Genomic DNA, 24605 nt, shown 5'->3' with positions numbered 1-24605 from the left:
CCCCAAACGACAGGCATCAATCACTCAGCTGGCGTGGTAAAAACTGAAGGGTTCCCTTCATACTTACTCATCTTATTTTGGCAAGGGATTCCTTCTGCTGCCTATTTCATGCTTCTGTGGGCCTTCTGCTTGCTCTGGGATGCAGGGCTGTGCTCCCAGGGCAGCTGTCTTTGTTCTGGATGCCGAGTAGGTGCTGGAGACATCCCAGGATCCCCATCTGTACACACACACACACACGCACACACACACATCCCCCCCATTTTCTGAGACACCAAACAGCAGGAATCAAATACACCACTTGAAGCGGTATCTCCAATTGGGCAATTTGTAACATAATAATAGAATAATGTAGTTTATCATTAATTGTAGAGGTGGAGCTGGTGAGCCCTTAAAAAACCCCTTCTATTCTGCCAAGTGTTCAACAGATGTTTAGGAAAAATCTCAAACAGTCAAGGTCATTGGTGTGTGGGAATATACAAGGAATTTCCTTCTCCTGCAATGAATCAAAACCACCAAGTTTGAGGACGACAGTTTCAATGCAAGTGGCCTGAGTATGAACACCTACTTTCAGCCTTAGATACCTAAGTGCCTGAATATGTCTTTCACCAGTTTTCTTTTCATCCAGGGAGCCCCTCCCCGTTGCCACTATAACATAAAATAATAATGTCATGTTCTTAGTCTTGCTCTTTCACTGGAGCCCTTAACATTCCCATTTGCCCAGCAGAGATAATAAAGGGCAGAGTTAAGGTTAATTATACGACTACTTTTCTGACCTGTGACACAGGGCTCCCCGTGCACGTTTTTGTCCTTTATCAGCCCTTTCTGAAACTGAAACCGAGGAAGTATGGAAGGTGGAAGGAGAACGAGGAGTGATTTATTCATAAATACATCTGCAAGGAGCTTCCAAACTGCAGCTTCCACTCTTCAGTGTTTCAGGCATGTCCCACGGTGGCTACTGTAATATCAGAGGAATGCTTACTCCTGCTACTGCTGCTAATCTGGGAGCAGTCACGTGGCTCTTCTATAATCTCTCTCTCTCCAAAAATTTGACTCTTAACCTTCCCTCGCTACAGACATGATGTATATTGCCTTGACATGCTTCCAAGTAACAAACATGCAAGACCCTGACCTATAAGCAAAGCAAAGGAAAAGAAAAAAAAGAAAAAAAAAAAAAACATTTCTAAGAATAAAATTGTGTGAGACTGCAGGAAAGGGAGAAGAGAAATCTGCCTTGGTCATTTCTGTTTCCCCTCACCTAGGGATTACTTTGGAAAAAAATAACAAAATGTTAGTCTGGGGAGAAGGGGAAAAAACCCAAACAAACAAGAAAAGGTGTTCTGAGGTGCAAATCAAAAAAAAAAAAAGGTAGCCAGCAGAAAAGACAATTATTAATTTATTTTCTCTCATTTATGTGTCAGATGAAGCTGAAAGCTGCCAGATAGCTTCTTTTCGACAGCTTGAAGTTACTGTTGGGAACAGATCCATGTATGGAAGCAAAAGCAGAAAAGCATAGATAAGCTGAGATCCAGCTATGCAAACCATCTTTAGAGACACTTAAAGGACAAGCACCCCAGCTCCTTTCTTTCTGGTAAATTTAGAGACGCTATCATATGAGGGCTTTTTTCCATTCTGCTTTACCCACAACTGCTGAGACTCGGCTGGGGTAAGTGAAAAGCAATTCAAGCATTTTTTGGGTAAACCTAGGTATTTGGTTAGACTGACGTCCTGAGAAAAGCCATAAATCTGAGGCTATGGGATGACTCCAATAGCTGGATAGCGGTTAAGCTCTCTGGGTAAGGAACATGACATGTAACAGCTTTGCCGCTGGAGGGACAGAAACTTTCCAAGTGTCTGAAAGAGGCAAGAGAAAAATGTTGGAAAACAAGCGTTTTATCACTCATGAACCGGATTTACAGGCTGACTGGTGTTAGAGCTTTGGCGGACAGAGGGGCAGGAGGGATTGGTGGTGGTTTCCAGTGTCTGAGTCTTTCTGTGTTTTGATTTAGAAAAGTTCGTAAGAATAGTCAAGGGTTTTTTCTTCTCTGGTCTGTCCTACTTTCGTTTTGAAAAACATGTCTCATTTGGGTTGAGCTGACTGGACATTAGGAAGAGCTTGTTGTAAACGACTGCTGTTTTTCTTGGCACTTGAAGGCAGTTTCTCAATGTTTCTCTGTAGATTTGAGGTTGATTACATCCTGTGCAAGGATTTTTGGTACAGCTTTAACTGCCGTTGCTGTGTTGTGAAAGTCAACCTCAGCAAAAAACAGCTGTGTGCTATTGTGAATATTTCCAAAGCGCTGAAGTAACAGCTCTCCTTCAACCCAGCACTGAAACATGTTAGCTCTGTGAACCGGGCACTGTCAAAAACGCAGAATATACCCCTGGCAGCAGGGCTTTCTCCACGGAAGTCTTTTGTTAAAAAGAAAACAAAAAAAGCTTTTTGTAGCTTTGGCTTAAAACCTTGTTGGTTTGTGGTGGTACGGTTAAACGTGAGATTTTTTTTCTTTAAAAGCTACAGAGCGGCATTTGGGTAACAGTTCGTGTGCTTTCGGGTGTTACAATACGGTATTCATACTCCCACTGCAAAGTGCTAGGTAAAGCTTTCTCATTTTTCAGGTGGTTAATAGACTGGAAAAAACGTTAGCGCAGGTGAAGTGAAATTATACAGAAAGAACTGAAAATAATATCGGGAATATGAGTGAAATTGTAGGAGATTTCCAGAGATATGAAGGATGATTGTAAAGGGAAATTACTAGACCACAAATGTCATAAGCACTTCCATTCATGAATGAAAATGCTTTCCCTTGTCATTACATAAGGAGAGCATAATGGAAGTGTTTGCTTGCAATTCCGTAGTGGAGTCTACAATCGAGAGGGCCCGTTGAGTACAGCCCTCGTTTCCCCTTATTTAGCTATCATTTCCATGGATATTCCCACATTCATCATTTTCATACTCACTGAAATACAAATCTGCTCTTTGTCTGGTTTCCTCTCAAGTGCTGAAAAAAAAAATAATCAAAATTAAGCTGCAGTTGAAATTTGTGCCACTTTTTTTTTTTGACTGGTAGCTTTTAAATACATATCACCTGTCTATAGAAATGCTAGTGCAGAAATTAATCTTTAAGTAATTGGGGTCGATAGATAGCTTTTTAATTGCTATTGAGTTGTAACTTTTTGCTGATATTGCTATGAAAGAATACTTCTGCATGTCACACTTACTCAGATGGCTTCTATTGCCTGTTGGATGTGGTTCTGTTTTGCAGGTCACTGTAGCCCACTGATAGAGAATAGCTTTTCCCCAATTTCTGCCCCCTCCCCCCCCTTTTTTTTTTGTCCCTTTGAGGCTGTGCGCTTCCCTTTCCCCAGAGGCAAAGACCAGATGATGTGCATGGTCCCAGAGCAAGGCGTTACCCATCCATTGTGCTGGGCAGGTCAGGAACAGGATGGCAGGATGGAGGGATGGAGCTGGAAAAGCTGGGACCTATTTAGTTTGATCTTCCCATTTGGCCCAGGGCTGGGGCAGCGTGGCCCAGTAGGCAAAGCCCTGGTGGCAGGAGCCATCACTGGGTTCCCAGCCCCAGGGCAGACCTGCCCAAGGCCCTTGTGAATGACACATCCTTTGTGCCCCCTCCTTCCCTCCCTCCGTCAGAAGCATTTTCTGGCCGCCTGTGTTATCACTAATGTTCATTATTATCAGTGTATTAGCTATTATTAATATTTACTATTGATTAGTCACAGGTATTGCCGGTGTTTGTTTGGTCCCTTGTGCAAAGCTGATGGATCTCATTCAGAGACCCTAGACACGAATACAAATAGTCATATAAAGCATTAGCGATAGTATCACTAACATGTCTTTTATAAGTGACTAGTCATTATGAGTGCTGCAGTCTCCGAGCATCCGCCACGAGGTCCTCCCACACACCGTTCCTTGCCAGAGCGAGGGAGGAGAGGGGGAAGGGGGAGCTCTGCTCTTTCTCACAATCAGAGGGAGCGAGGCTGCCGAGATGAGCCGGGGCAGCACAAAACCCAGGAGATGACAAACAAGGGCAAAGCTGAGCTCAGGGCTTATTCTCGCTAGCCATGGACGAGGATAAAGCTGCCCTCGCCCTGGCGGCGCTTGGAGCAAGGAAGAACCTGTTGTGTGTCTCATGCAAGGAGCCAAAGGCACACAGGACTTCTAGGTGCACTGGTGCTTTGTGTTCCAAAACGTTAGTAGCTTCCAAAAAAAAAACCAACCAACCCAACACCCTTGGTTTTCAGACATAAGGCCTGAAGAAGTCTTTGCACCAGACATCCACAACTGGGCCCTGAATTCAGACTTTCTTGTGTGAAGGGAAAGACATGTTTGTGGTTTATAGTGTGCCCAAGAAGAGAGCATCCTCAAAATAAACCGCACAGAGGAGAGCTACACCCTGAAGACACTCAGTGAGGATTTCGCAAACTGGCTCTGGCTGGAAGTAAGCCCACTGTATATTCTCCTCCTTCAGACAACTTCAATATTGTTATGGTGATTCCTGAAGGATGGAGTTTGGACACCCTCTCTGTCTTTTCTCTAGTATGTCAGAAGTTTGGAGCAGATTCTGGGGACACATTGATAGACTGATCCACTTCTCTGGCCAGATAAATGTTATTGCCTGCGTTCTAGAGAAACAGGCTTTATGTGACAGCTCTGCCCGTTCCCGGCCTAGAAACCTGCAGACCCATTTGCCAATTTGAATCTGGTTTGACCAAGGAATTGAAAGCCTGAAGAATATGATGTTCCAAAAAAATCTGAAAATGGTCAGCTGTCATTTTTGGTTTTCTTGCTCCCACAACATCATCTTCCTATTCTTGTCTCTCCTTCTTCAGGGTAAGGGACAGTGATCTATCTGGGGAGGGTTTCACCAGAGGACTCACAAAGACAGGCAGTTTTCTAGAAGGAACAGCATTTTAGAAAAAGTTTGTGTTTGCAGGTTGCAAGCACTACATGTAAATACTGCAGCATGTACCATGGCGCTCGCTGCTTGCAATCTCTTGTGTAGCAGCACAAGTATGTCCAGTACCTTCTATGCACACGTGGCTATAATCCTTTTGAATAAGAGTAGAACTTCAGATGTGAAGTGAAAATAGGCTGTGTTTTAGAGAACCCGTGCTGCCATTTTTGTTTCACTGTGTTAAACTCCGGGCCATCCAGCCTCACAAACTTGTTCTTCTTTATAAAAATTTTGTGTATGATAGCTGACTGCCCAGCATGGAGAGATGAGTAAATAACCCTAAATGGCCTCAGCTGGTCTAAATCCAGCTGTCATTTTTGGTCACCTACAGACATGAACTACTCCTAGATCTTAATCCCATGATAGAAGTTGCCTTTAATGCCAAGCTGGAGTCCAGCTCTTACAAAATAGCTCTGGATGATACTAACTTTTCAGGTACTCAGCATCTCACTAGGAAACTGAACCATGGTATTGCTGAATTGTGCTCACACAGAAGGAATCTCGATGCTGGGGTTTGCGGACAAGGCATTCAGCAAATGGAGAAAGCCTCTTTACAAATGCAGGAAAAAATAATCTGAATTCAGAGTTGCATGCCCCTGAGCTAAAAAGCTCAGTTTTAGAGGTGCCCAGGATGTTTTCCCTAAGTGGTCGGCAAGATGTGCCAGCAGGCTGGCTAGGGACATGGCTCCAGAGATGTCCTGGTCTTCCGGTGTGCTTCAGACAGACTCCAGTCGTGAGTCTCACCCTTCAGACCCACCATCTGCTGGTCTGTGTTGCTATGGGGAGAGACAACCATGTGACAGCTTTAAGCAGTGTTTTCTGCTAATTTACAGGTAAAGCAGGCAATTTATGAGTTGGCATTCATTTTGGAGTTGATCCTCTAAGAAACTCAGTATTATTCAGGCAATACATGGGGGGAAAAAATAGCAACAATACAGTAAATCTGGAGGTTTTTAAAACAGTTTATTCTTATCTAGGGCTCCAACCATCACTATGATCCAATCATAAATGTATTCTTATTGCATGAGGCCACTGCAGGGCAAAGCTGAAGTTGTTTTGATTTCCATACTTCAACATATTTGGATTTCTTTTACATCTAATGCTGAATTTCCTCCTGAGTTTGGGATGTTTGTTTTTAGGATCTTTCCCAAATCCTTGGAATGCTGAACTCCGACGTTCCTAACATAAAATGCAGGTTTTGGTTTGTGATCTCTCTAGCGGAGCCTTTTCCAGAGATGAGGAGAGAAGAGGGAGAGGGAGAGGGAGAGGGAGAGGGAGAGGGAGAGGGAGAGGAGAGGAGAGGAGAGGAGAGGAGAGGAGAGGAGAGGAGAGGAGAGGAGAGGAGAGGAGAGGAGAGGAGAGGAGAGGAGAGGAGAGGAGAGGAGAGGAGAGGAGAGGAGAGGAGAGGAGAGGAGAGGAGAGTGCATCAGTTTACTTATGCAGAAAGGTGGGCATAGGTAGGAGGAAGATACTCACAGAACTGGGATTCTGGAAAATGGCAGGATTTGGGTAAAGGTAGGTTTGACCACTCTCAGACTTTCTGCAGGGGCCTGGGGTTGACGGACCAGTTTTCTCTCTTGCCCTACGACCTCTTCACCCTTCCAAATCAGCTTGCTTTGATGCCTGTTTCCAAAACTAGCAACCATGCATCAAGGTTTAGGCTTTAGTGTGGGAATAGGGAGCCCACCTCTGAACCAACTCCCTCCCGTGCTGATAACCAGCATCAGCAATTGCCATACCCGCACACTGGAAACAAGGGTGCAAAACCAAGGTGGCATCCACTTTCCCAGCACCTAGTTCTTAGCTCACTGCTTTTGCTGCAGTTTGGCAAGCATGATGTTAGAATATACCCCATGTTATCTTTTTGGCTTACAGAAAGGCTCCAAGCAGAGATCTTGTGCTTCTGCCCTAGATGCGGCAATAAACATTTGGATTTGCTGCTAGCGTGTTGAGACTGCCAACATGTACACAGTAAAAGTAAAGCCTTCCTGTGGCCACAGACCACAACATGCTAGTGATCCGTGGTATTATCCTGTTATTTAGTGAGTCATTGTTGCTGCTGAGAAATACACATAGTCGACTAAGTTGCTAACAATAACACTGGATGTGAGAGACAAGTGTTTGTTTTACTCTGGTGTAACTTATTCCATATGGTCCTTTAAAGCATGTTAAACGTTAAGTCACTTTGGCCTGCCAACTATTATTTCAAGATGACCTCCCGGATTTAGCCTGCTTTTCAGAGCACAGCTATTTGAAACAAGGCTCTGAAAGCATCTCCTGTCCAGGATCAATGCCCAGTTCGGGAGCAAGACAGATGTTTTGGATTGCCCTATCTTTAGCTGGATAAGTAGGTCTCAATTTTTATTGATTGTCCAGCATAGTGATGTTTACTGCTGCTCTGCTGCCTGCTATGACACCTTTCAGATATAAGCCACATGTTATACCAATGTTCTAGCACAGGGCAGAACCCATATCCTGACCGAGGAGCTAATATAGGTTTAACTTAACTAGCATTTACCTCCCATGAGTGTTTTTCCAAGTTGCCGATGAGCTAAATCTTTGTGGAAACCTTCTAGCACGTTTTCCAAATCTTCTTGGTAGTGTTAATCCATGGGCAAAATATTGCGAAAAGAGAGATGTGCAGCTGTGGAAGGTGTCCTCGTTGCACTCTCTGGCTACGTTACTCAAAGGTTTAACACAATGAGCTCCAGCACCATGGAGGACCCTTGCATGATGTCCTGCTTGTGTTCATGTCATGTCCTGTACTGGGTCTAGGCCACAGCAGAGCTTGGAAAACAAATGCATTAAAAAGTTTCTCTCATTTTGAAGAACATTTTGCTACTGCTTATGGAAAATAGATGCTCCGAGAAGCATCTTGCTCAATAACTGAGAGATTTCCCTTTTGGCTTGAGCTGATTTGATCTGAAGTGAATTTCTGAGAACAAGAGTAACCAACACTTAAGAGCATTTTAGAGCCTTGCTGATAACCTCATCCTTCCCCTGCAGCGTGGCGTATCTCCAACTTAACCTAGACAAAAAAGTTAATCTTGAAGGTTCTCTGCTGTGTGTATGAGGATCTCTATGATCCTGTGGAGGAGAACAGTGTGTATGGAGCATGTGTTTTTTATTATCAGAGAAGAGAAAACTTTGCACTGGCTGCCATTAAAAATCTGCCTAGTGGGCAATGGTTCGTCTGTTCAGCTACCAATCATTGGGTAAGATTCAGGACAAATCATGAGTATTTTAGAAAAATTAGTTGGTCGCTTTCTAATCACTTGAGAATCTCCATTATAAATCACCAAAGACCCACCTGAGGATCCACAATTCAGTGACAGTCCTTGCATTTTTAAAGGCAGGCGCAAGCCTGTCTAGGTGTGCACCTTGCTTCATGAGTGCCTGGAAAGTGCCTTAACGTGTTAAAATGCCTGAAGATGTACCTCCGTGATAATGCACTGGAAGACTTTTGGCCCTTGACCCTTAATTTAAATGTTCTTATCTTAAAAATAACCAGGCAGACTATTTTTAAGCATGCTTTGATGCATAGACCTAGAGGAATGCTACAAAACAGGACAAGTTTGTAAGCGTTACAAGCTGTGCCACTACTCATGTTTTCTAGACATTTTCTGTCCCTGTTGATAAAAACATACTCAATTTTAACATTCTTCTCTTTGAAACAGACAGTCTGATTATCTTGAAACGTGCCTTGATGTATGCAGCCTACGGAAAATTACAGAACAAGACAGGTTTGAAGACTCTAACCTTAATAAAGCTGATGTTTTGCCAGCACAAACTCCTTGCCTTCATCCTGAGCTGTAACTTCGTTTCTTGTCTTTGGAGTGGATTCTTTGACGCATGTCCTTTCTTTTGTGGCTGTGACTTGTGCTAAGACTTCACTTTAGCTAGTTTTTTCCCCCAAAAACCATCTGCAAGAAGGCACTGTGGTGAGTCAGGCTCTTTGGAGAGCCGGAGATGTGCTGAACGTGCTGGGGCCTGATTGACTTGACTTTGGTATAGCCACGTGCATGTGTAGCTCATTTGTTGCATGGTTCCCTGGATTAATTAGAGAATCACAGAATGGTAGGGTTGGAAGATCATCTAGTCCAACCCCTGCCAGAGCAGGATCACCCGGAGCAGGTTGCACAGGAATGTGTCCAGGCGGGTTTTGAATGTCTCCAGAGATGGAGACTCCACCACCTCTCTGGGCAGCCTGTGCCAGTGTTCTGCCACCCTCAAAGTAAAGAAGTTCCTCCTCATGTTTAGGTGGAACTTCCTGTGTTCAAGTTTGCGCCTGGTACCTCTTGTCCTCAGCTATTGAACTCCTACAGTGCCAAAGTCTACACTGAAGAACCTCTGCAGAGTCAGTCAGGAGAAACAGGGACTTGAAAGGCAGAGTCAGGCTGTCAAGGAAGGGAAACCCCCCTTCAGGGGTTTCCTCTCCAGTCGCAGGGAAACGGCTCTCATTAATCCCAAAGCACACCAAGTCCCTCCTGACCGTGAAGGCAAGCTGGACACAGGAAAGGTGGGAACAGCAGGTTTATTGTCCTGCTTCAAACTGTTATAATTAAGCACAGGGCTGACTAACAGCCCCCAATCAGTCCTGAGTATGTCACTTGCTTTACCTTATATTCTGGTGTTGCCCCCATTATTATTATTATTATTATTATTATTATTATTATTATTATTATCATCATCATCATCATCATCATCATCATCATCATCATCATCATTATTATTGTTTTGCCCAGGTTCTGCTGCTTTACCAAGTCTCTCTCCTCCCAGACAAGCCATCCACCTGTATTTACTTTTCCCTTGCTGGCCCCAGGTTTCCTGACTTTACACACTTACTTGGTACTCACGATATGGTTGCCTTGGTAATTTCTACCTCAGTCAGCAATTAAGCTAGTGCCCTGCTTTTGTTATACGCAATGTTTCTCTTTTCTACCATTTTTCATGCTAGTTAGTGTAACTACTGCTCAGGGGTGGTCAGCTGCATGTACAGTACTCCACTTCTTACGATGTGCAGGTCCTGGTGGCCTTTCATACCTTTACTTCATGTTGTAGCTTATATAGCCATAGGTCAGAGTTAACCAAAGACACTATTTTGCTTTTGCTATGGGGAGTGCCCGTGTGTGCCCTTGTGCTGTTGTCACAGTAGCGTTGCAGTTTGATCGGGGGTAAGATTTGTCTGCACACCTCAACTTGCAGTTCACTGTGGGACAGGCTCCCAGCAGGGCACGTGAGAGGGACCACCATGGCAGGAGGAATGTCTCCAACACAAACCTTCCTGTGCTGCCAGCTCCTGAGAGCATTTGGGTAAGCTTCAAGGTTCCTATGGCTGAGCGCAAAAAAACTAGCGGAAGAGGTTGCTAAGTGAGCCTGGAACAAACCTTGACAGGACGAAACCCAAGTGGGATATATCATGGGCTTCGAAGCAGCAACAGGCGCTCTTCCCCAGTGTCCTACTGGCTAAATGGCTCATCTGCCCAGGAAATTGGCTGCCAGCCTGGAACCAAGGTCGGTCTGCTCCCAGGTTGTGTGAGCTTGGATAGCATTGCCGCCTAGATCTGCTCTGCCAGCGTGGCCTAATTTCCAGTGCTCTGACTGTTTTCCCACACCAAATCTTTGTCCCAAAACCTAAAGGCAGGTTTTCTTTTCTTTCACCCTACTAACCACTACAGTGGTTTTCTTTTTATGGTGTGCTGAATTTCTTCTGATTGTTCGTCTCAGATACATCTTCCTGATGAAATGACATTGAGACATAAGCCACCTCCACCTGATCTGGACTCAACAGAGGTTTGCTCATCCTGATCTTAAAACCTTTCCGAGACACAGACTTCTCCCACTCTGCAGACAACCCAGCTGCCTACACCATTACTCTCATGGCTACCGAAAGCTTTTCCTCGTGCCAAATTTCAGTCTCCCTGCCTGTAGTTTAACTTCATGACTCCTTATCTTATCGACAGTAGGAGTGGGAAACATCTATTCTTTCAGATTTGCAAGGATATGTCTTCTTTTGACTCGACAGTCTGCATTCCTGCAATGTTTCCTCTTGAATCATGTGTTCTAGACGTCTTACGTCTCTTATTTCTTCCCATTGGTGGCTCTGCACGTGTTGCCTGCCTTCCTGATGCCACTGGTCATGTAAATACAAGTGTTAACCCTGGAGTCTACTGGTGGCAAATCGGATGCCAGATACTGTTAACAGCCCTGGCACAAATACCACACTGGTGTCTTGAGATGCAGGGGCCAGAAACTTTCTTGGTGACTGAGGTGCACATGGAAGGGAGCTGAATGAAAGAGGAAAGCTTGTATTCCCATCAGCCCTGCTAAGACACTGGCCTACTAAACATACAGCTGCCTACGCACCAGCAGACTGGTTCTACTGCTGGACCTTTGCTCCCTCCCTGTACGGTCATGCCTTCCCATCCCTGCCATCCCCTCCACGCCTGCCGCTGCACTGGCTGTGCTGCCAAAGCAGGAGGCGCAGCAGCAGCCAAGGGATGCTTGAACCCCCAGGTCCCTCTTCTGCCTCTCCGTGACCTCCATCTCCGTGACTTCCATCTCCGTGACCTCCAGCCTACACACATATGGACCCCACAGGAGCCCGCGTTCCCGGACTGCCAGCTCCACTCAGGGAATTGTCTCACCTGCTGAAGAGACGGGAGCACTCCCGGAAGAGCAGGAGTTCATCTGCATAAGCAGAAACGCAGAAAACGCAGAGGGAAGAAGTCAGAGCTTGCACAATCTGCATTAGGAAGTATCTGCACGCATGGCATACACACACACACACACACACACACACACACGTCCCTCCTGCGCATACAGGGATACAGCCTCAGAACCTGGACAGTTTTGCCAGAAGCTGGGAACAGCTTGCCATAAGAAGAGAGGATTTTTGTAAGAGACTCGGGGATTTCTAACCACAAGGCAGGTAGCAAAAGAGCATCTTCAATCATTTTAAAGCATAACCACCATCCAGAAAGACGTGAAAAAGCCATTCAGCTCAGAGCAGCTTCCGAACAGGCCATGTTTGAAATTCTGGGGGGGAAACAGACTGGCACGTGACAGCACAGGGATTTTGAAAGGCAATCCGGTCTCACAAACGGTGCAGTTTCATTTCTCAAAAATCTCCATCAAAAAACCAAACCCATAAACACTAAGTAATCTGGAAACTATCTGGTTTTCTTATGTTTCTGTCTTTTCTAGTTAAATTCTCTTTACATGTGGAGCTTCAATTACTATGTTTAGGACATACGGCACTGGATACTGCCTCACCGCTGCTTGAGTGTGCAGCGTGGAAAAGACAGGCGTTGTTGGTCTTTGGAAGTGCAAATCTTTGGAAGTGCAAATAGAGCAAACTGTGCCAAAATAGCAAGAACTGTGTGTGCACCAGTGGGAGTCCCCGTCCATTGGACTCGCGTCTAAGCTGTGGGGAGAGAAGGGGACGGGGATAAGAACCATGCTGCTGCCTCAGCTGTTCCACGGATGGAATCATCCCAGAGCAAGGGCACACACCTACTCCAGGGTGCCTGGGGAGCACAGAAAAGCCCAGTTCCATGGGTTCTTGTGGCCTAAAATTGACTGCTGTGTGCTGATAACAGCTGGCAAGCACGTTCCTCGGCTCCGCTGCATCCCTGAGACTCGGGGGCTAACCTCCTGCAGAGCTGGTCAGTGCTGGAGGGACACTTAGCCAGGCAAGGCCACTCGGGGGTGAAACAAGGCAGAGCTGAGGCAGAGGTCGGTAAAGTCAAAGCAGCAAGGAGGCAAGGAAGATTTTCTGACCATCCTGCAAGGACAGCCCATTGTAGCGAAGACAAGTTTCCCTTTAAGCGAAGTCATTTCACATCCTTTTGCCTAATGGGCTTGTTTTTTGCAAGGCGTTCCGGCAGCTATCTTGAGCTGGAATATATAAATAAAATATAAATAAGGTGCTTGATGCAGCTAAGGTCAGTCACTTCTTACTTTTAATAAAAAAAGTCTATTTTCCTTGGAATATTCAGCCTCGCTCAGGGCTGGCAAACAGATGGTACAGAGGAGGCCAAATTACCTTCACAAGTAGGGGCCGCAGCCGGAGTCGTGCGCTGCGTCCGATTCACCCTGCGTCTCCCACTGCGAGCGATGGGAACCTTCCACACAGGTCGAATGGGGGATGCGGCCTCATGTGACACCAGAGCTGCTGAGGAAGCATCACAGTCCTCAGTTTGCAGGACACAGCTCCCAGATGTTGCCACGTTACCATGGTATTTGCACCTTTGTTTTTTCTTAAAGTCCCAACTCCTGGAGTCATGTGATTACATATCACTATTTCGTCTCTCTTATTTTTTTAACTTACTTCTGGTTACCAAGTAAACTGGAAAACATCAAGCCCCTAGGTTTCGAAAGCAGAAGGCAAATCCAGAGAACACAACGTTTGTCGCTTTTTAATTCTGGATTTGAGCGATGTTGTGGGTTTTTTTCCAGCCAAATTTTTTCTAGTCTTGGGATGGTGGTGAAAAGAGCTGGAGCGTCAAGTGGAGAGTGTTAGTGCCCCAGGGCTGGCACCCTGCCGCTCCGTGGCCCCTTGCAGGACACTCATCTTGAGGCAGCGGAGTCCCTAGGCTACGGCTTTCACTGGGAAATGCATTTCAGTCGACCTTGCATCTGCATTTTTAGTTCCTGTATTCTGCAGTTTTGTAACAGCAAAACAAAGCTTTTTTTTTTTTTTTTTTTTTTTTATTTTGGTGGGAAAAGGGACAGCTAAGGGACAGGCAGTTCAGCAGGGGACATCTGGTCCTTCGTTTTCCAGTGACTCAGGCTAGGAACTGTTTTTTGCCTGTGAAATGGGGACAGGAGTGGGATGCTAGTATTAGCATGCACTGCTGTTGAGACAAATGACAGCTGTCAGAAGGCTTTCGAGTTTCTACTCCTTTGAGAAGAGTAAGGAGACAGTTTGCACCTTGGACATCTCTTACACTAAGCCCAGGCACCGAAGCCATTCTGTGCACACATTGAATTTTTCTGCATATCCCTGATGACCAGAAAGCAGTTTTTTTCAAAAAGGAAAGTGAGACTCTGAAGCAGAATTTGAAGAGAAGAGTGTGTGTCTTGTTTTGAGGACTAGATGTTTGCAAAATACATGCAGCTCTCCCCATTTCCAAGCTCCCTAAATTCATGCCCAGCCCCTATAACTAGTTCTGCTTTCAACCCCCGTGCAGCAGGTGGTTTCCAGTGCAAATACCCTTTTTGTGTCTGCCACACACAAGCAGTGCTCTGCAAAATTTGGCCAGCCAAAGCTTCTTCCAGGAAAACTCTCTCCCAAGACGTTAAATGCTATGCTCATCAATTAGCGCTCCGGATTTGTTATTTAAACCTGCGTAAAACCCAGCATTGAGCAAGTTCTTGGGGGAAAGCTTGAAAGCAGGACAAGCGTGGTTTCTCCAGTTACTTCTGTGGGGTCCCAAAGCGTTGCAGTGAGAGCAAACCACACGCTGCCCATTTTTCGCAGGCGTGCCCAAACGTCCCACTGATCACTGCCTTCTGCCTGGGGTATAGGCTTTACTCTCAGTGTTCCAGGGGTAGAAGACACCTTCCACATCCAAGACCTCTGGCTGGCCGATAGATAACTCTCATGTGCTCAGACCTCCCTGGGATGATCAGGGCTCAGACTGCACCAGCTACTTGGAAACAGCTAAGGAGGCACTGCCTGGGGAGCTCAAAAAGGAGTGTATTGTGTCCAGGACACAGAATTGCCCTTCCATTTATCCTTCCAGGATAAATGCCTGATTTATCCTCAAAGCAAGTTTGAAGGTGACAGTGAAAGTGAATGCTCAAATTGCTGGAAACTATGTTTCTGAGCATCTTTTTTAGAAACACCACTCTCAAGGATCTCCAGGTCTCTGCCAAGAACATGCAGAGGAGAGCCAGAGAAGGTTCAGTGGGCGCACACTCAAGTCTGCTGCAGCGAGGAGCAAAGACAGATGGATGGCAAGACAGAGGTGACATCCCATCTGCTCCTGCAGGATCTCTCTGGCATCTCCTGAGGGACTCAAGGAAAAACACGACCAAAGATACCTTACCAGCGAGGACTCCCTGGTTATCCTCCAGCATTATCTGAACCCACAAAAGCTGGAGCAGAGACCAAAGCATCCCACTGAGGAGATGCTCCAGACAGGGCCAAGAAAGGGTGGTAGGACAGCTGCTTGGAGGTGAGCATGCTGTGGCTGAGCTGAAGACTGACCTTGCCCTGGCCACTTGTATGTTTTACAGGGAATATAAAGCAGGATATTTTCAAGCAAGAAATACCTGAGGGTTTGTGTCCCCTTCCTCTGAAGCATTGCAGGAGCTCAGATGTCTTTTTTCACAAGGCATTGAGCAGAGAATTGGCCTGCACCATTCTGTCCTGTGCTCGAGACTCCACAGTCCACTAACTCCATTCTTTGCAGGGAGGAATTGTCTTTCTGCTCTGCATATGTAGACAATACCCAGAAACCTCCTCCAGCAACTCCAGAGAGATGCAGGCTGCTGTCGGAGAGAGCTGTGGGTGTACATGAATGAATGAATGAGTGAATGAACCATTCGTTAGCATTGGCATGAGAATCTCCATGATTTTGAGACTACTAATTAGTGGTTGTAAGCGCGTTTGCAATGGTAGGTATTCACTCGCATGACTGCAAAGAGAGAGGGGGAAGGAAAGGTAGCCGGAGCAAACCACTGCCTCTCCCAGCACAGCCCAGGCTGCAATCGTGGTGAAGCATGGATGTGCCCCCGCCATGACGAACGTGCTGCGTCAGGACATCGGCAGCCCTGTTGCATTTTTGCCTGGAGCACCAGGCAGAGCAGAGGAGCATTTGCTCAGCTTTCACAGCCCATGCAGAGCTCTACGCTGCTACAGCTACCGCTTCGGCTGGCTTGGCTGAGGAAAAGCAATGCGAACCAGAGGCACTGCAGGGTGGAGCAGTCCTACAACGCAGTGTCTCCTCTCACCATTTGGGCTCACTCTCTCCCCTGCTCCCTGACTTCCACTTTTTCTTTCAGAGCCCAACTTCATCTTTCTCTTGGGACTGTGAAAGACGAAGGTCTGAGTGTGCCTGGAAAGGGGTGTGTGAGGGACTGGGGGGTGGGGGACGTCTTCTCCCAGCCTCATATCCCTCCTAACCAGTCACTCTTCAAGCAGATGCAAGCTGCTCTCAGGTGAGGTGGGATAATGGTGCATCTCTGCTTCACCTTTTCTGTCCCAGCGCCGTTAAGCTTCATTTGCATGGACTAATGAGCATCACCACGAACACTGACAAACTCTTGTTTTCTTCAGCTCCCCTCAAATGTCACAAAAATCCCTCAGCTGAAGCAACCTTCCTGAGGATCTCAGCAGGAGGCAGCGGGAGACGGGAACACGCACTGGAGGCTGCGGAGAGAGGTGGGCTGGGAGGAGCTGGGGACGCGCCTGGCTCCTCAGAGCCAGTGGATCCCCATTAGCAGAGTTAATGTCTTGGTGCTCCAGAGGAGTTGTGTACCACATTCAGTGAAAGGGCTGGGAAGTAGGTCAGCAACACAACTGAGGGAACTGGGGAGCTTTAGGGAGAACTTCATGGCTGACAGCTAATTAAAATCTGAGTTCCACTGCTTACTGTTGCAATGATTAGATTTCAGTGTGCAGGGTGAAAAGCGCCAGCAGGGACTACTGTGTTTGCTGCAGCCATGCCAGTTTTTTCTGCTCACGCTATCCGTTTGCCGTGCCAGCTTGTGCAGCGCCTTGCATCCCGCAGCCACTGCCAAACCAAACGCCAGTGATACGCATCCACTGCTCTGCCCGCATCCCAAGCAGAGCACATCACTGCGCACACGTTTTAGTTGTACCCATTTTGTATCAATGTCCCTGCTGGGACAACTGAGTCCCATCACGGCCAGATACAACCGTATCCCTCCTCTGAAGAGTTTTAAATCAAAAGAGGTGAGACAGACAATCAGAGGTAGCTACCGGACACAAAAAACATGTCTTTTTCTAAACCAAATTCTAAACCAAATTCTTAATTCAGCCTCTCATCCCATGCGTAGGCAATAAGCTCTTAAAGTGAGACCAAACTAAGTAACAGGACATGGTGATGCAAAAATCTTTTTTTTTTTTTTTTTTCTAAAAAAAAAAGGAAAGAAAGGAAGAAAAGCACAAATGAAATCCAAAGGTAAAATTCTGGCTTGCTGTCTTGCCAGTGGTGACAAAAATTACATGCACAGCTGACAAGATAAGAGTGAGAATGTGTAAGAGGGTGCAGGAGCTAGAATAATGGCTCTGCTTCTCCCCATTCTTGTTGCACCTGAGGACCTGGGCGTAGAGGGCTACTCAAGGTCGCTGGGTACTTGCAACTACCAGTGTGTGTTATTAGCTTTGGTCCTATTTTAAGTTCCTAAAGCCACAGAGTTTTGCCTGGAGGGTGGGACAATGGGTTCATCTGCTCCTTGCTGGAGCCAGCGAAGGGTGGAGGAGTTGTTCAGGCATGGTGAAAGGGGAATTGCCCACAGGAAGGACACTTGGGCCAGCCTGAGGTGCAGCAAGTCCTTCTACGCTAGGCTGATGGCTTCCCGCAGGACCTCCCCATCCCCAATGACTGTCCCGTGGGGACAGGAGGCTCTGTGGGTTCAGGGGCTGAACTGGACATAGCCAGATGTGGGGGCAGTTCCCAGGAGGGCCCTAGATGACCCATCTGCTCCCGCTGTCCTCTGCAAACACCAGGGTTTGGTTGCTTAGGGTATGTGAGAGGGGAGCGACCTCAACCCAGCGTCCCTTGGGATGCTGCTGGCCTCCTGCCTCCCCATGGGCAACACTGTGGGGCATGGTGACAGAGCAGGGCACTCATTGCACCCCTTTGTCCTGCTTCCCTTCTTGTCATCTCTCCCAGGGATCGCTCCCTCCTGCAGGGTGCAAATGGGGTTGGGCTTGCCCTGGCAAGGCTGCAGGGCTGCCTCGGCAAGGCAGGCAGGGCTGGGGACAGGCAGGACATGGATGGGGGCTGTCAGGGCAGGGCAGGCAGGGCTGGGGACAGGCAGGGCAGGGCTGGGGGCTGTCAGGGCAGGGCAGGCAGGACTGGGGGCAGGCAGGACATGGATGGGGGCTGTCAGGGCAGGGCAGGCAGGGCTGGGGGCAGGCAGGGGAGGGCTGGGGGCTGTCAGGGCAGGGCAGGCAGGACTGGGGGCAGGCAGGACATGGATGGGGGCTGTCAGGGCAGGGCAGGCAGGGCTGGGGGCAGGCAGGGGAGGGCTGGGGGCTGTCAGGGCAGGGCAGGCAGGACTGGGGGCAGGCAGGACATGGATGGGGGCTGTCAGGGCAGGGCAGGCAGGGCTGGGGACAGGCAGGACATGGATGGGGGCTGTCAGGGCAGGGCAAGGCAGGCAGGGCTGGGGACAGGCAGGACATGGATGGGGGCTGTCAGGGCAGGGCAGGCAGGGCTGGGGACAGGCAGGACATGGATGGGGGCTGTCAGGGCAGGGCAGGCAGGGCTGGGGACAGGCAGGGCATGGATGGGGGCTGTCAGGGCAGGGCAGGCAGGGCTGGGGACAGGCAGGACATGGATGGGGGCTGTCAGGGCAGGGCAGGCAGGGCTGGGGACAGGCAGGACATGGATGGGGGCTGTCAGGGCAGGGCAGGCAGGACTGGGGGCAGGCAGGGCAGGGCTGGGGGCTGCCCCAGGCAGGGCGGGCAGGGCTGCTGGGGGTGGGTCCGCAACCAGCCCTGCCTTTCAAAGTCCCTCGCTCCGAGGAGGAAATCGGGAAATATTTCCATCAGGAGAAGAAGGAGGAGGAGGAGGAGGAGGGCTGAAGCCGCCACCGCGGAGGAGGGACGGCGGGTTTCTCCCTGCCCGCGCAGCGCCGCGGAGGGATGCGGAGGGAGGGGAGGCTGAGGCTGCCTGCGGGGCGGGCCGGCTGAGCGCATCCCCGGGCGCTGTGTGTGTGTGTGTGTGTGTGTGCGCGCTTCCTCCATCCATCCATCCCTCCATCCCTCCCTTCCTCCCTCCCTCCCTTCTCCCTCCCTCCCTCTCTTTCCCTCCCTCCCTCCCTCCCTCCCGCCCGCCCGCCGCCGCGCCGCAGCCGCGCACCGGGGCTCCGCCGCCCGCCCCGCCGCGATGCCCCGCCGATGCTGAGCCGGCCCCGGCGGCGCCCGCTCCTGCCCCCCGCCAGGTAGGACCGCGACCCACCGGCCCCAGCCCTGCCCAGCGCGGCCAGTCCCCCGCCGCTGGTTTCCACACCGGGGGTCCCCGGCGCCGGGGGAGGATGGGGGAGGCGGGGTGGGGGGCCCGGAGCCGATGAGGAGGCGGGGGGTAGGATGCTCTCCTCCCGCCCTGGGAATGCTTTTTGCAACCCAGCCGCGGCACCTTTAGGCAAGCGATAGGGCTCGCCCCCCTCCCCCGCCGGCCAATCGCGACATGTCGCGACGGGAGGCGCGGCTGGCGGCCGGGGCGGGCGGGGGGGGTGTCTCCCCCCCTACCCCGAAGTGGGGTAGGGGAGGGGGCTGGAGCAAACCGCCTCCCCCCACCCCGGGGGGCTTACGGGCATCTTCCTCCCGCCCTGCGCGGCGGCGGGGGTGCGGTGCCTCCGCCCGGCGGGGGTGTTCGTGCCTCCAGGGCAGGGCTGCTTTTCCTCCGGCCCCGGGGGTTTCTGCCTTGAAATGGGTTTCGAGGTGAGCGGTCGGAGGCACCTGCAGCCACGACGAAATGCCCATTTTCGTCTCGATCAGCCTGTGTTATTAAAGGGCTGGCATTAAGCAGCGCTCATCACGTAGGCTTTGTCTAGGTGGAAGCATGGCTGGGGCTCTTCCGTCATCTCGAGTTTAATTCTTTAATCGTAGCCTTGTTGCTTCCCTCCCCGCCGAGCCATGCTAAGCAACCCCACTCGCAGCTCTGTCTCCAGGGCGAAAAGCAAACTGCCAAAATGTTGTAGAAATGCAGCAAGCACTGGGGACAACTGGAGCCTAAAAATGAAAGCTGTAGTAAAACCACAAGGTCACAGGCATGTGGGTGCGAGTGTTTGATTTCAGGGCTCCTCTTCGCTTGCGCTTCGCAGGAAGCTGTTCCTCCAGTCCCAGATGTTGGAAATCCGCGAGTCAGGCAAGGGAAATGGGGGCCGAGAGAGGCTGGGGTTCTCTGTGCGCTCTCCTGACACCTGCCTTGGCATTCATGTGCTTTTTCTCACCACCACAAAGAGAAGAGGTGCACTTTTATTTAGAAAAGGGAAGCTGGGACACCAGCACGTTGATGTGATGATGGCAGCCGGCAGTGCTGTATGGCTTTGGCTGGGGCAGTGGACATCACCAAAGGAAGGCATTTGTGTTCCCTTGGGTGCAGCTGATAAATGTTTCTTTCTCCCCTTTTCCTTCCAATTGGTTCTTCAATAGCAGCTTTGCCTCTTATCCAGCAGTAGGCATTTAGACCAAATAGGGAATAATCTAGCATTTCTAGAGCCATAACCCACCAGCCAAGCCATGAATCCCCCCCATCGCCTCCCCAGGAAAGTTGATGCGTTGCCCGGCTCCTCGTATACCCCGCCAGCTCTGTTTCTCTGGAGGCATAAACAACTCCTAAGCCCATGCTGGGGAGACACATTGCTCAAAGCTTCCTCTGTACCATGGTTTGTGTTCAAGATATTTGAGGAGACTGGATGTACTCTTTATCCCTAGCATCCCTTGAATGCCAACACCGAGTAGCACACTTTTAAGCTGATGAAACTTTGCTTGCATCTCTCTCCCCCACTTTCACTAAGCTTTTTGTGATCTTTTGGCTGTGAATTGCTCCCGAGACTTAAATATTCACTGTCCTTGCAGCTGCCCAGGCTGCACCTAGTTTGCTCTCCTGGCACTGCTGTACACGGCATGACATGAACTTGGCTCACATCCTTGCTTTTGGGACCTTGCATGATGCCATACAGGCACAGCCATTTCTCTACCTGTTTGCGGCCTTCGGTAGTGTCCTGATCTGCTCAGGGCTGTCAGGGTTGCAATTTTCCAGCATTGTGTCCAGGACGGAATTTGGTTTAAGGGGGGATACAGTCCTGCTGGTTTACCGGGGAAAAGCCACTGTTCTCCAGCATCCTAATGAAACTCAGATCCTACAATAAAGCCCAGTGTCCCCCAAGGCACGTGCATCGCTGGACAACCAACCAACAGGTTGGTTATAGACAGCACAAACGGCACGCAATACTGGCTGCCCTTGCGACTGGTACAGTGAACAACCCGGAGCTCTCTTCAAGCTCAGGGTGCCGTGATCTGCATGTGCTCCCAGCTTGTGGACACTGGTGCCCGCAGCCCTGCAAATCCTGGCTGCACCCGGGTCCGCTGCAGTGTGCTGAGGGTGCTGCCCCGTCGGGATTCTGGCACCCAACATGGGCTGAGCTCACTGACCCGGCTTTCCTTTGCCAAGGGTGTGAGTGGTATCTCTCCAGCTATTTTCAGGAAGCTTGTAGGAACTTGGCTTTCTCCACTATCTCTATCCCTCTGGTGATTTTAGCTGAAATTGGGAGGAAGAGGGGGGGTAGCGATGTGAACAGACAGACAGACATGGAAACTGTGATTTCATATGCCTGGCTTCCTAAGGAAACCTGGCTACAAATAGAAGTGAGATTTGCTGCTGCAAAGAGCTTCTGGGGAGACAGAGAAGGCGGGAAAGACTGGGGAGGAGGGAGGGGTCATTAACCTTGCTTTTGAGATAGGCAACCAAGGAGGCCAGCACACACCTGGGCTTATGCTCCCCGAGATCTGGTCATCTAAAAACTGGGGAGCTGCTCGGCACTTGCGTTCAGCTCCCTCTAGAGTCAGCGGTGTGAGAGCTGTACCTCTGGATGGGGACTCTCCCGGAAGGTGCTACCACCACGGCTAAGCATCTGGCTGACGGATGGAGCGTGCCAGGGTGGGCCTCCAGCACCAACTAACCGGCCCAGCTCCTGTTTAGGACCGTGTCCAAATCGCCCAGATCCACAACCTGCCTTCGTCTCAGCCCTTCCCCACACACATTCCCAGGGACGCCTCTCACCTCTTCATCCCTGGATGGGTGCAGGGGAGCTGGGGCTGGGGATTTGTCTCTGCTGCCTTGAAGCTTTCTGCTCCTTCCTCCTGCAGAGCCCAGGAGAGCACAGGGGACCCACGCACAGCTACAAACCCAGTGCAAAAATGGGTCTGGAGGGAAGAGCGGACACAGGCAGACAGAGAGGAGAGCAACAGGCCCGCTAATTCCTCTCTCCTGGCCCCTGTGGGGCATCTCTGGGCAGATGCTTCCTCCCCAGGCTACCCAGGAGCCTCAGGCTTATTAGCAGTGTTTTATTCTCCCGACGCTCACGGGTGGTGCTCTTCCCATTTTACAGAGAGAGGCACGGAGCACAGGGAGGCGAAGGGCTGCCCTGAGATCGCAGAGGGAGTCTGTCGGCAAGGCAGCCTCAAAGCCGGCTGGCGGAGACCAGGCGGAGAGACCATGCTTAAATCAGCCGGGGAGATCCGCAGGCAGAGGAAGGCATTAACAGCCCAGGAGGAATAATGGGGAAGAGCCTGATGCTGCTTGATAAAGAAGAGAGGAAAAGCAGGTGGCAGGGACAGAGGAATGGTCTGGAGACAGCAGCAAGTATGAGGGGAGATGTAAAAAAAAAAAAAAAAGAAAAGAAAAAAAATACAACCCCAAAAGAAATGTAGTATTTCTCCCGTGCTTCTCATTTCCTGGCATTTTCCTTGCTGAGATCTTGAATCATGTGGGAAAGGGACGGCTTGCCACTTGGTCTCCGTGTGTTAAAAAGCGAGGCTGGAATCTCCCCGACAAACACTTCCAAGCTCAGTCTCTACAAGCTGCCCCCAAATTCATCCAATCTGGCTGAAATTTTATAATGGGGATGTTTTATTTTCTCTATTTATCTATGTATTTTGGAAAGTTGCTGGGGAGATTGTGGGAGGAGATTGGATGCTTCATTGAAGAGATAGGATACTTGGAAAAATCAGTTGCAGACTGATAATTGTTCTAACTTTTTAATGTTCTTTACAGAAAACAGGGTGGCCTGATGTGTATTTTACTTGATTGGCTTCATGGAGAGCTTGTGCCTCTGACTATATTTGGAAAGATTTTGATGTTTGTTTTTTTTTTTTTTTGTACTGATGCAATCAGGATGCTGATGGCCTGGAAATCATTTTCCTGATGTGGAGATCTGGAGGGTCATGGGCAGGGGATGCCAACAAGGCTGTGCCTGTTTTGGAGTGGCAGAGCCGGGTGGAAGGGAGAAGGAGCCGGGCAGAGCCGGAGCAGGGCTGTGAGCCAAGGGTTTTCCAAGCTGTGTTTAAAGAGCCGTCACACTGTGCAGCCCTGAGTGGCAACACGGTATTTGGACATAGCAGCTTTCCTCCACGGGTCCGGGTGTACGGCCAGCGTGGCGGCAGGGTCCTTCTCCTGCTTTGATGGGTAAAAATCGCAGCTGGCAGGAGCCGCTTTTTACCAAGGCTGTGCTGTGGGTCAGCGTCAAGATCAGAAGTGAAGCCAGTGGAGCCTGTGGCTGCCTAGACACATCTCCAAGCACCCTCTACCTTGCAGCACTGTTGGCATCCGTTTTGTGCCCCTTGGCTGTGGGAAGCTGGACCTAGGCTCTTGGCTGGTTTACTGATTGATGGTCAGAGACCAGACAATTTGTTTGGGCTTTTTTTTTTTTTTTTTTTTTTTTTTTCCCTGCAGTCATGTCTTTTCCCAGTACAGGCTTTGCTGGAGCTGCCCTGCTGTGATGCGGATTGCTGCTTTCAATAAGGCAGAGGTGTACAGGCTTCAGCACAGCCAGGAAGGGTCGGGGGGAGAGGAGAGGTGTGCTAGCCCTCCAGAGACGGGGCAGTGGGTATGCATCCCCCCCGTGGAGGCGAGGTGTGCCTCCCTTTCCCCAGGGAAGGCTGTGTCTCGCTTGCAGTAGGCTCTTCAGTGCTGCTCTCCTGCAAGAGAAACTGGGGAAGGGATGCTGTGACTTGGAGACTTCAGGTCTGACCTTGGCATAGGAGCATAGGGCGCATCACTTGAAACAGCCATTTTTGCCGGGGCGGGGGGCACTTGTTGGCTAGGAGAGCCTGTCCGCTCACTTGGGGGTCTTTCTCGGGGGGTTGCTGTCTTTTCCCCAGGGACACTGGCAGGGCAGTGAGTAGCTGGCTTGCTTTGAGGCTCTGTTTCTCTAGCTTGCAGGCTAGCTGTGCCTTCCAGTAGCTACTAGTCGCCCCTTTGCCAAAGTTTTTGGCCCCTCTGGCTGAAGAGAGACCATCTGTCTCCCACCATTGGCACCAGCAAAGGGGGGTTTTGGGCTGCCTTCCCTGTGCACTCTCACTAGGACAAGCCCCTCTCTGTCCAGCTCTGACTACGGGGTGGGGAAGGGCTGGCTGGGAGTCCCCGTGGTTTTGTGACACGCTGCTGGTTGTGTCCCCACGGCATGTCAGAAAGCATCCGCTCGCTCTCGTGTGAGGAGCAGACCTCCTACCGCCCCCAGCAAGCGACGAGTCACCCTGTGGGAAGAGGGTGCTGCTCCCACCACCCGCACACCAGTGACAGGGCTGTGGGGACACCCTCTCCCATACAAGCTGGCAGTAAATTCTTAGTAATGATGTTTATCAAGAAGCTGATGTCGCAGTGGGGCAGGTACCATCGGGTGGTGGCTGTCATGGTGTGAACGCTG

The 24605-nt window shown here is 49.8% G+C and overlaps 1 protein-coding gene across 8 annotated transcripts in view; it reads left to right on the top strand.

Moving 5' to 3' along the window:
* Positions 1-910: 910 nt before the first annotated feature.
* Positions 911-24605, top strand: part of SLC8A1 (solute carrier family 8 member A1) — a 136943-nt gene continuing 113248 nt past the window's right edge. For 2 of the 8 annotated variants that reach the window (XM_074579145.1, XM_074579140.1), the window contains exon 1: positions 911-1663. In XM_074579145.1, the coding sequence (XP_074435246.1) occupies positions 1611-1663 (53 nt within the window). In that variant the 5' untranslated portion in view covers positions 911-1610. Of the gene's footprint in view, positions 1664-16260; positions 16366-18740; positions 19119-24605 lie in introns of those variants that run through there. The other 6 variants (XM_074579139.1, XM_074579142.1, XM_074579144.1 and 3 more) reach the window with 4 other exon arrangements.

Source organism: Larus michahellis, chromosome 3 (assembly GCF_964199755.1).
Source record: "Larus michahellis chromosome 3, bLarMic1.1, whole genome shotgun sequence".
NCBI lineage: Eukaryota > Metazoa > Chordata > Aves > Charadriiformes > Laridae > Larus > Larus michahellis.
The sequence above is the reverse complement of the archived record's forward strand: the minus strand, read 5'-3'. Positions and strand labels throughout refer to the sequence as shown.